The following is a 12,629-nucleotide window of genomic DNA, read 5'->3' as shown; positions in this document are numbered from 1 at the left end:
GGATGGTGTGTTGGACTTGGAATGGGGAAGGTCGGAGAGTGGATGACTGATTAGATGTGTGTGTGTGTCTGTGTGTTTTGATTTCTCTTTAAAATGTAAGATATATCAGACGTAGAGGAGAAATGCACATGTTTGCAAGTCAGTGTCCGTGTCTACTGTACACATGCGCGTGTATGCAGTTGGTACACGTGCAGAAAGGTTGGTGTCTCTGAACCCAACAAGAGAGTTCAGAGAGAATCCGTAGCTACTGAGGAAGATATTAATGCATCTCAGTGATGAACGAGACCGATTTTCACTACCAGTTCCCCTGCTCCTGACCCTAGCTCGAGTCTGGCTGACCCTTCAAGTTCAGGTGGGGTCGGGGCAACCCGACTTCTCTTAAAGGACTCATGCACCGAAAATGTTATTCCAGCTTAGCAGTATGATAAAAAACGCTGGCGCTGAACCCGAGTACTCTTCAGACTGGCTCGCTCCCCCAGTATGAAAGTTTTTGTTTTGTGCACGTGGATTTAAAAAAAAAAAAATAATAATAATAATATTTATTTATTTTACACAATTAAAAAAATTATTAGAGTAAAATAAAACATTAAAACGTTCATAATAAACAATAGTAAATAAGAATAATAAAAAATAAAAATAAAAAAAATAAAAATAGACCGCCCATGCCGGGAATCGAACCCGGATCACTTGGATTTAAAAAAAAATTAAAAAAAATTATTTATTTATTTTACACAATTAAAAAAACTATTAGAGTAAAATAAAACATTAAAACGTTCATAATAAACAATAGTAAACAAGAATTTTTAAAAAAATAAAAAATAGACCGCCCATGCCGAGAATCGAACCCTGATCACTTTGGCCATAGACTCTCTCGTGCTCTCTGTCTCTCTTTCAACGAGACCAAACCCTGCATTGTAGTTTCTTTGCCGAGACAGATCCCCACCCGTTGTCTGGCTTGCAAATCATGCTTTTCTCGTCACTGCGTGACGTGTTCGGCTCAGGCCGCCCAAGTCTCCCCTTTAGTTCAGTGACTGGCTGTTCGCAAAACGAACAGCCTCCCACCGCAAAAACTCCCCCCGTTAAGAGTCGTTTTGGTGGAATATTTCGCATTTAGGTCCCAGGTAACATTATGAAGTTTTAATACGATCAATCGGACCTATTATCAAGTTAGTGTATCAACTTTTGAACGAACTGCGCCCAGTAGTTTCCCAGCAATAAGCTGTTAAGTCGAGACGAACAGACACACAATTAAAGTCTGCAGGACCCTAGTACTGCGTACTCGGGGATAATATACAGTTTGCATGCACTCATGTTCACAAGTTGTCTTGCAAATTTTCTTTTTCTAGAGTAATAACAAAAGTACATGCCACTGCTGCCGATTCGGACGTTAAATATGTGAAGTAACTTGATAAACACGTGTTCCCATCCTGCACGGTGTTATTCATATTGTGTTATCTCTTCCTTCGTCTTTCACTTTCTAGGTGAGCACGGATATGGGTATCATATAGAAAAGATGCGGTATCAAGGACGTGCGGGTGTGTACCATGCGTTGTTCTGGTTAATCAAGAAAGCGATAGTGACTCGGAGTGGCGACAGTAGCCGTAGGTTGTAGTCTCTGGTCAAACCACAAGTCGTGTATCTTTATTGTACTGGTCAGTACATAAGTATAATGTACTCTTTGAGTACAGTGCGTGGTATAAGAATCACTACCGACTCGGTAGTGTCTAACCTGAGGCAAATCCAGCTGTCGTGTGTAAAGTTGCTTGGAGGACATTGGAAATTGTTGGTTACCTGATCTCCAACAGATGAATGACTAATTCAAAAATAGTTGCACTGACATTGGACGTTATCAGCTCCCAATTTTGAAGAGCAGACGGGAGAGTTAGTCCATCGAAAAGGAATTTAAAATGGTGTTTTTGTGTGTGTGTGGTTTTTTTTTGGGGGAGGGGGGGGGGCAAATCACCCTTCATTCACACACACACACAAACACGAATGCCTGCATCCCCCTCTCCCCGCCCCATCCCCCACCCCCCTTTATCTCTCTTGTGCAAGAGGTTGTTTATCTGTGTAATCCCTCTTATAAAAGATTCGGTTCAGAATTCTACTCTGTCTCTTTCCTTTGCTCTATCTCGCAGACACCTTTCCCTCGAAGTCCCTAGTATACTGCATGGTTGCCCTGTTTTATTTTGTTCTCCTTCAAACTTATGTATTACCGGATTCTAATTTACCGTGGTCTTAGTCACAGTCTTAGTCCTATCCAACGCTTAGTGCGGGTTAAACTTTAAAACGAGGTTGACTTTGATGTATGGTACTTGGTACGGCATGGCGACTTTCTTCTCTGCATCGGAAGACAGATCGTATTGCAGTCAGGTTAGAAACGTCAGTCACAGCTATTCTGACCGTATTTTAACATAAACAGCCACATCACAAAGATCAACACCGCCAGGAACTGTGGGAAGTAAAGTGTAAATAAATAAATAAAGAAAGCTGCAGAGCCAGGGGGGGGGGGGGGGAGGGGCCATAAATCTTCAAAATCTACCCAGGGACAGTCCAAAAGTCGTAAAAAGAATAGCACATTTTCAAATGAAATTTAAATCTGGTTGACTTTGGATTTTGAAGCTCTATAGAATAACTACTAAGCCTTCATTCTTTCACATCGCCAAGATCTGAAATTTAAAAAAAATTAAAAGCTTGAAAAAAGGAAATAACATTGTCCGCGATTTGTTTGAACTCCTTGAAGCAGACATTTATTCGTCCAATGAAATTTCAGTTCAATAATCAGTTTGACTTCTAACCCAAGAGGTCTTCATCCTGTCTGTTTCCCAAATAGGAGAGTCAAAATAATGTATAAACAGAAGAAAAAAAGTCTGGGGGAAAAGATTGCTTTGGATCATGTAAACTCCTTGAAGCCGAGTTCCATCCCTCCCATGAAATCTCCCTGGCTATATTCAGTGTGACGTTGTAATCATGGGCTGAGCTCTGGGCATAAACACGGCACTGTCAGATAATGGCCGGTCCCGGCATGATACCACCCACACCACAACCCCAGCGTCAAGATAAAGTGTTGCGTTTCCCTCCCTAATTAAGTTTTTTTGATGCACATACATCTTCTGTTCGGCAATGGCATACGAAGGTGGATTTTTCTCTTGGGTGTGTTGTTTGAAGTTGGAAATACATTGTATAAGGTTGGATGGAGGGTGTGGGGGGTGTGGGGACCTAGTTACTAGTTCTTGGTAGTGTCTAACCTGAGGCAAATCCAGCTGTCGTGTGTAAAGTTGGTGGAGGACATTGACATTGTATCTCTGGGTATGGAACCATAATTTGACGAGAGTGAGCAATGTCATCTGTTTGTTGCGTTAACCCTGGTGTTGGTGAGTTGGGGAAGGTGGAAGGAGTAATATTCTCCATTCAGTTGGTATCCCATTACGCTATTAGATTATTAGCTCAGATTGTTCAGATTCTACCGTTTATTCTCTTACATGACCAGGTGATAGCACATCTCCTTCTTCTGCGTTCGTGGGCTGAAACTCCCACGTACACTCGTGTTTTTTTCGGAGGAAGCCCATCTCCTAATTGGGTTTCTCAACACACAGGAATGTGACGTTGTCGGCAAAAGAATGCCTCAGCGCGAAGTTAGCTGGTACAACCCCCCCCCCCCCCCCCACCTCACCTCCCCACCTCCCAACTCGTCTCTTCTTTATTGGGTGATGGTGTAAGAGTTGCCATTTTTGCTGAGATAATTTACGTAGGGTGTAGCACACTTATCACTTGTCCATGAACTCAGGTTAGATACTGGCGGTCTCCCTGTCCTCTTGTGCCCCCATTGCCCTCCTCCCCTCAGCCCTTTCCCTTCCACCCCCATTCCCGTTACACCTTCTCTGCCCTTTGCCCTGAGTGAAAAATAGAAAGGGGGGAAAATGGGAACACTCTAACCCTGGATTAAAATAAGTTGAAACGACCTTTTGAGGACAGTTGCGTCATACACTGGTTTGCAGACATGCAAGTGTGCACACAGACGCTACAGGGTCAGACAAGGGTAGAGACAGACTGTGAGACACAGAAACACAGACACTGAGACTGCCTCTCTGTGTCTCATGTCTTTTTTTTAAATACTGAAGTTTAGTTCATCTCTCTAGGTCTCTCTGTTTTTCTCAGTCTCTTCCTCAAGCATTTATATGCATGCACACCCACGCATGCAAGCACACAAACAAACACCACGCACTCCACACACACGCACTCACTCACTCACTCACTCACTCACTCACTCACACACACACACACACACACACACACACACACACACACACACACACACACACACACACACACACACACACACACACACACACATAAAAAGTGTGCAGCAACTCTTTGTTCTAGCCAGTGTGACTCATTTTGCAAGCTGATAAATTAGACTTTTTGGAGGTGTTGAGTTCTCGTTTACTAACACTGCACAGTCCCACTGGCTCTTGATAGTAGATTTGCCCCCGCAAAGAATCTGGGACAACTGTTCAGTTTTCAAGCTGTGACATAGATTTCCCTAAAGATTGGTAGACTCTTCCAGATGGATTGTTGTGATACTGTCATTTTGTACATTAAAAAAAGAAAAGAGAATGTTGTAGCCTGTTGATTTTTAGAGGACGACATGAGTGAAAATACAGATAGCAATGGCCGGCAAAGGCTAGAACAAAAATAAACATTGTAGATTATATGTCATCTTGGTGCAAGATTCAGAGTAATAGTGATGGAAATAAACATCAGAAAGTGTGATGGGCCTTTCCTGAAGGGAACAAGCAAACAAGAGGAAGCAAAAACCTACAAAGCCTTATCTTGGTGAGAAATTTGGAAAGTTGGACGATTCAATCCCCCCACCACCACAAACACCCCCACCCCCCACAGAAGACAAGACAAAAACACCCAAAGAGAAAAAAAGTGAAAAGCTGGATAATACTATCAAGCAGTATGCAGGTATGATTTCACTGCTTCCTGTTGATGTGTGTTTTCACAGAGCATAAAGATGGTATCAGGGTAAAGAAACGCTGTTTTGTCTTTACCCACCCAACCACTTCTGGCGATTCCCTAGCTACAGTCTCTCATCTTCTATATATATATACGACTAGTGTCTGTCTGTCTGTTCGCGATGCACGGCCAAAGTTCTCGGTGGATCTTTTTCAAATTTGGACACCGTATTCAGCTACACCCCGGACACAACCTCATCGATGAGATATTTCAACACGTGCTGAACCGATTTTGGTTTTTTTGGTCTGGATCCACTACCAGTAACTCTTCCTTATCTTCTCCAGTGTTTTCAGCCGGGATTATCTCCCTTCCTCCGTGTGGCGTCAATCCATATTCCCGTTACTACGTTACTATTTGTAGAAGGTCACTGCACGTTACTATTTTTAGAAGGTCTCCAGTGTTTTGCGCGTTTATCTCCTTTCCTTCGTGCGCCGGCTTTGCCAGCGTACACCCAGCAAAGCCGGGTCCCAGGCGCAGCCTTGTATTCGGCTCTACTTCTTCCCGGCTTTCGCCGGTACCCGGCGAAGCCGGTAATCATTTAGTGTTTAATAAATCAGCAGACAGGGTGTGGGTTGAGGATGGATGGTCCATGTACACATACATGTGGATATATACATGTAGTGGGTACATCAAGGAGGGTTGTAATCTGTTATCTCCGCATCAGAAGCAAGAGGGGAGGCTGCATGGATATGGCATTGTGGCTCTTTTGCTTTTGCACTGTAGAATATGTTTTGGTAATTCAAAGGTGTTTTACCATTACAGTGAAGAATATCTTTTGGTGAATGAAAGATGTTTTACCGTTATGGTGAAGACTATCTTTTGGTGAATCAAAGATGTTTCACAACTAGAAGATACTTCAGTTGAATCTGATAAATATATGTGTGTGGGTGAATCCGAGTTCTTTTATCGCCACATCAGTTAATATTATTTGATTATTCATACATTGTAGATGTTTTACTGCTACATTGTGGAACATCTTTCGTTGAATCAAAGATGTTTTACAGTTTTGCTGTAGAATAATTTTTGGGGAATGGTTTAGCTGAAGGCAGAACAACTGAGGCTAATGTTCTGAAAGAGGACTCAACATTAGCTGAACCTAACCTGGTGTACCCACGCTGGCCTAGCTTTGCCTTAGATGAAAACGAAGAAGGCTGTGTGCAGAGATAGTGCAGTGACCTCACTATATCCCCTGGTCTTGGCGCACTTAGGCAAGTGTATATCATGTTAGAAGGAAGCGAGGTGTTGTAGTAAACACAAGCAGTGAAGACCAAACGTAAGCCAAGAGGGGGTAGCTTTCTTAGGTGGGGGGGGGGGGGGGGGGTTGAAAGAAGGGCTGGAGGAAAAGCTTGGTGGGGTGTTGGCAGGTAGGCATGTATGCTGCTCATTTTCGTAAGCAATCCCAATTGTGAAGATAATAACACCCCACACAGAAAGAAGTGCACATGGGTACACATGTGAAGTCAAAAAGAAAACAAACGAAAAGGCAACAACACAAAACGTCAACAACAACAACCAATAAAAGTATGAATGAATGAATGATAAAATAAACCGATAATTAAATAATTGAAAAAAAACTACCATTCAAAAGACAGAAGGATTATTCATGCAAAAAGATCACTTGGAATTTTGTAATGTGCACTTCTGTTGTTGTGTAGTTGTACAGTGTCTTGTCTATGGGTCATTCTCAGATTACTGTCCCAGAGGGGGGTGACCCACTTCATGAAAGGTTGACAACAGGGGTGTACCTTAACTTTTTTTGCTACCGGCCAGGGGGGCCGGTAAGTCAAAAATTGAACCGGCCCCCCAAAATCCCAACTGGCCCCCAATCGGCCGGGATTTCTTACAACCGCCCCAGTGGCTCGTCGCGTGCTAACCACATACACAAAAGACGTACATTCATACTTATTATGCATACATGTGGATTTGCACTACTAATAACTACCACAAACACACACAATACTTGATGACTAAAATGCTATATTTTAATAATGATAATTAACCTTGTTTTAATAAAGAATTTAAAATAATGGCCGCCACAAAGAAACAAGAAATCAAAACAACATTGAATTTCACACCCTGTCACACAATCACACACTAAACCTCACTGAAAGTTACCCCCTTGATGTACCCCCTACCACACAATTTACAAAGTAATTTACTATGGAACTTTACTTACCACATAAACACACACTTTAAACAAAAGAGTAAATCAGCATTTTTTAAAAATTTAAAGGCACAGTAAGCCTCCCGTAAACCATCACAGAGCTCCCCGAGCGTCCACATACAGTACAAGCATACTTCCATTTGAACGCTCACCAACCGGGAACATCCTGGCTGCTTTCTGTCGAGCGTGAGAAATTTTCAAAGAATTTATTTTTGTGGACTTGGTCCTCTACAACAATGGCGCCTCGTTTTGGTGCTGGACGGCTGTTATGAATATTCAATACCGAAAATCACGCCCGGACAGTAACCCTCCCGTAAACCATCACAGATACTGTCAGGCTTTTACACACAGTACAAACACCCTTCCATTTGAACGCTCACCAAACGGGAACATCCTAGGTGCCCTACGACTACGTAAAGAGCGAGCAATTTTTAAAGAATTAATTTTGCAGATTGTCTCGAACACTTTTTGGACCCATCCTGAACTCAGGTCAAAAATGAGTTACTTCCCTTCGGGTCTCATTCTATCGATGTAAACTGGCGATAGCCGTGGATCGATGATTATCACAATGTTTTCGGACCGTGGTGCGTTTTTGCGCTAGACCTAACTTTTAAAATCTAAATAATAAATTGACAGCTTGTTACACAAACATTCTTTAATCATAAAAAAATTCTTTTTTCATCAAGACAAGATCAGTACAATTCGAAGTTGTGAAAGTTTGAGAAAAGAAAATCCCGGAAGCTGGGTCACGCAAGGGTCGTAGCAGACGATGGTTTATGCATATCGCCGTTCCTCTCAACAGTCAAAAGCCATCGCTAGAGTTCTTGTGAACCACAGCCGTTTATTTCGTGCATAAAAACGTGCTATTGTAGATTAGCTAACATCGAGTCGCATTCAAATGACTAACTGACGACTACATTGTGAAAAAGGGAAACTGGTTCACACGGGTTCACAATGGCTCAGGGGTAAGATAAACCACGCAAAAATAAATTCTTTGAAAACTCTTTACGGAGGGCACCTAGGATGTTCTCAATCGGTGAGTGTTTAAATGAAAGGGTGTTTGTACTGTGTGTAAAAGCCTGACCGTATCTGTGATGGTTTACGGGAGGCTTACTGTGCCTTAAATTATGTTTTTTGTTGTATAAAACCAAGTATAAAAAGCTGACTACAAATTTTTTTTAAGTTGCTTTCTTGTTTTGTTTCTTTTTTATATTTAGTCAAGTTTTGACTAAATATTTTAACATCGAGGGGGAATCGAAACGAGGGTCGTGGTGTATGTGCGTGTGTGTGTGTGTGTGTGTGTGTGTGTGTGTGTGTGTGTGTGTGTAGAGCGATTCAGACTAAACTACTGGACCGATCTTTATGAAATTTGACATGAGAGTTCCTGGGTATGAAATCCCCGAACGTTTTTTTCATTTTTTTGATAAATGTCTTTGATGACGTCATATCCGGCTTTTCGTGAAAGTTGAGGCGGCACTGTCACGCCCTCATTTTTCAACCAAATTGGTTGAAATTTTGGTCAAGTAATCTTCGACGAAGCCCGGGGTTCGGTATTGCATTTCAGCGTGGTGGCTTAAAAATTAATTAATGACTTTGGTCATTAAAAATCTGAAAATTGTAAAAAAAAATAAAAATTTATAAAACGATCCAAATTTACGTTTATCTTATTCTCCATCATTTTCTGATTCCAAAAACATATAAATATGTTATATTCGGATTAAAAACAAGCTCTGAAAATTAAATATATAAAAATTATTATCAAAATTTTTTTTTCGAAATCAATTTAAAAACACTTTCATCTTATTCCTTGTCGGTTCCTGATTCCAAAAATATATAGATATGATATGTTTGGATTAAAAACACGCTCAGAAAGTTAAAACGAAGAGAGGTACAGAAAAGCGTGCTATCCTTCTCAGCGCAACGAATACCCCGCTCTTCTTGTCAATTCCACGGGCACTGCCTTTGCCACGGGCGGTGGAGTGACGATGCTACGAGTATACGGTCTTGCTGCGTTGCGTTGCGTTCAGTTTCATTCTGTGAGTTCGACAGCTACTTGACTAAATATTGTATTTTCGCCTTACGCGACTTGTTCTTTATGTGTGTGTTATTAATATTACTGTTAGATCAAGCAGAAGTATAAAAGTTGCATACCAGCCAAATTTACCACAGCTTAAGTCATAAATAATCAAAAGCATTATATTTCAATTCTATTTCCTAATGAAAACAGATGTTCCGATTTCCTGATCCTAGAATTGTTTACAGGTGATCTTTATGATTTTGATTCAGAGGAGTTGCAGAGTTGCACCCCTTTTCCTATTGTTGAAGGTCTGTCTTTTCTTCTTTATCACATATACTGGATCGGGTTTTTTTGTTTGTTACTTCCTTAGTTGAAGGGAAATAATTGACAGCAGTAGTACTGTCACTACTTGTACTAAGTTGGTCAGCAAAGCTGGTGTTAACATATTTTAGAAAACGGTCTTAATGAGTATCCCTGCAGTCAATGACCTATACATTTCCCAGAAACTGGATCAGTGGTACATAGCAGGCACATCAAAGGAAAAATACAGAGGGGGAATATGTTTGCTCTGGATGGGCGGTCAGATCAAAGGCAGATGCATTGTAAAAGCTGGTTGGCCTTGAGACCTGGGTCAATGACCGGTACTTGCAATCTGAACACAGCTGCCTGTCCAGACACTGACCTTCTTACCCGGGGTCAATGACCGAGTTTTTATCTGAGAGGAAACTGTTTTACAACATGTGAAAGTCTCTGAAGGATTGGTCAGCGCAGGATAAGATAAGAGAGGGGGTGAAGTGAATAGCGCAAAGACGGGGGGGGGGGGGGTAGCTATTTTGACTGCTGATGCAATGGCCAGCGGCTCGTGGCACTGGAGGGGTGATGACACGGTCAAGTGAGGCGGAGGAGGGTAGCTGTCTAGCCAATGTGTCTGGCCTTGATTGGTGGTAGTCCTGAGTCCTTCTGAAAGTGGGGGAGGGGGGGGGGGGGGGGGAGGGGGAATGAGCAGTAGAGAAGTGACAGATTTTGAGATCGCCCGCGAGAGATATTTGTTCGCCGGCCGTTCCGATTAACTACTTTGCCTAACGACTTTGTGCTTCAGCGAAATTTGAACCCGCCCGGCGGGCGATTTCAGAGGAATTTCGAACCCGCCTGAACCCGCCCGCCGGGGGCGATGGGGCGACCGCCAATATTCAGCCCTGTGACAACCATAGTTTTTCATCAAATCAACTACATGCTGTATCTGTATTGTGTCTCAAGGAATACAGTTATATGTTTTCAACCCAAATTTGACTACTTTTTCTTTGCAAATTTGTTGGACATTTTAGTTTGCTAAAAATCGGCAGATTGAAAGCCGCCATTTTGTGACATTCCTCTCTTGACGAAAAACAGAGGTTTATCTCCAGTAAACTAAGAGTGAAGAGTGCAAACAAAGTGTACAGGTGCAATTCAGGTACATGTTTATGACCACAATATCCGTTAAAAAAAAAAAATCCAGCACAGATAACCACTCATGGACACACAATAACAATATGTTGGATCTACCTTGCAGGGACACTTTATTTGTACACATTACTGCTACTCAAACACAGCTTTTGTTAATAAGTATATAGTTTTGTTTGCCGGTAATTGCAACATGAAATCTCAGAGGAGGTCTTGGTGTCACACATTTTGGCCTCGACCGAACAAGACATTTTTGCATTTAATTAAATAATGAACAATTTTTTTTTTTAAACTACTTGGAACACAATTTCATCCTGTCATGAGCCTGCAACCAGAAATGCTCACAACAGTAGAAATGGTTGGTTATTGAGCGCGAGACTTGCATTTTAACTTCCGTGTCTGTCAAATTGTCAATGCCTCGATCGAACATGGTTTTTGACGGTTACGTACTTTGCCGCTCCTTATAAGGGAAACCAACAAGTTTCTTTGAGCTTTTTGTTCACTTATACGTATAGTTTTATCACACCCTATGACCCTAGCGAATCAATCCTTGGGACTTTCCCAACAAGCGGCCGAAACATTCGATCAAGCTAAGTTCTTGTTACTCATTGTTTGTCTGTGCACTTGAAAGACCGTTGGGTCGATATATTTGTGAATGTAACGTATTGTCAATAACAAACAGTTCAACAACCTACCTTTCTTGTTTTTTTATTCTGAATTTTGGAACGTTGGCAGTCTCTTTGTTTTTGGATCTGTTGGTTCGTATGTTTATTTGGTTGATTGGTTTATTCGTATTTAATCACAATAGAACATTCTTCCTTTTTTTTCCAGAGTTTGCGGGAGGAAAGACTAAGTTTGGCAGATATGACCAGGAAGCCCCCAAAGCTCTGGATGGGTTTATGTTCATACTATCAGGGGATGGTGACATCGTCTATGTCAATGAAAAGGTGGTCAAGTACCTGGGCATTCAACAGGTGATTGAACTATGTTTTCTTCTTCTTCTTCTTCTTCTTCTTCTTCTTCTTCTTCTTCTTCTTCTTCTTTTTCTTGTCAAGTACCTGGGCATTCAACAGGTGATTGAACTATGTCTTCTTCTTCTTCTCTTTCTTCTGTTGTCATGGGCTGAAACTCTCACATACACATGTTTTTGCATGAGTGTTTATTTTTTATTTTTTATGTGTATGACCGTTTTTAACCCACCATTTAGGCAGCCATGGAACTATGTGTTCAGCTAAAAGTTTGATATTTAATTTTATCTGTTTGAGTAGGGAGGGGGTTAATTTTGGTTATTTTGTGAGATAGCTAGAGGGTTTGGGATAAAGGATGGTCTGTTTCTAACATGCATGTATGAATCAGAATGATAGTATATCTTGTATCACAGCATCTTGTATCACAGCTGTCACCCCAGAACACATTAAATTGGAATGAATATTTCTTATGAAAGAGGAGTGGGTAGAGGTGGTGTGAGACAGATGGTTTTTCCCCTTAGCTTATGTGAAAGAATTCTGTTTTTGAAGTACATTGTACTGTATTTGTAATTCCAACCAGTCATAAAATAAAATAAAAATTCACACAGACGCAGGCAAACAAAGTGCTAGTACTACTACGGCTACTAATATGGCAATGTCAATAAAGACAACAGCAAAAATACTTATGATTGACTAGGCAGCTGTACTTAACCTTGTTTGTTTTCCTTTACCAGATGGAATTGATGGGTCAGAGCATCTTTGAGTTCGCCCACCCTCGTGATGAGGATGAAATTCGTGAGGCCCTGTCCACTCGGCCACAGAGACACAAGGCTCCTGTCACAGAAGAACATGTTTTCTTCCTACGCTTGAAGTGTACTCTGACATCCAAAGGAAGGAACGTCAACCTGAAATCAGCCAACTACAAGGTTGGTGTTTTTCTTTTAATATTTGTTTAAATGTTGATGGTCAGAAGGTTGGAGAGTGTTTATCGGTTTTTATGTACAATGCAGTTAGTATTCTG

The 12,629-nt window shown here is 41.4% G+C and overlaps 1 protein-coding gene across 3 annotated transcripts in view; it reads left to right on the top strand.

Moving 5' to 3' along the window:
- LOC138953105 (hypoxia-inducible factor 1-alpha-like) overlaps positions 1 to 12,629 on the top strand; it is a 78,761-nt gene that overhangs the window by 39,488 nt on the left and 26,644 nt on the right. For all 3 annotated transcript variants that reach the window (XM_070324889.1, XM_070324888.1, XM_070324890.1), the window contains exons 3-4: positions 11,472 to 11,614; positions 12,343 to 12,534. In XM_070324889.1, coding sequence (XP_070180990.1) covers positions 11,472 to 11,614; positions 12,343 to 12,534 — 335 coding nt within the window. The remainder of the gene's footprint in view (positions 1 to 11,471; positions 11,615 to 12,342; positions 12,535 to 12,629) is intronic.

The sequence above is a fragment of the Littorina saxatilis genome, linkage group LG17 (genome assembly GCF_037325665.1).
Source record: "Littorina saxatilis isolate snail1 linkage group LG17, US_GU_Lsax_2.0, whole genome shotgun sequence".
Lineage (NCBI taxonomy): Eukaryota > Metazoa > Mollusca > Gastropoda > Littorinimorpha > Littorinidae > Littorina > Littorina saxatilis.
Note: the sequence above shows the minus strand (reverse complement) of the source record. Positions and strands in the feature narration are given on the sequence as shown.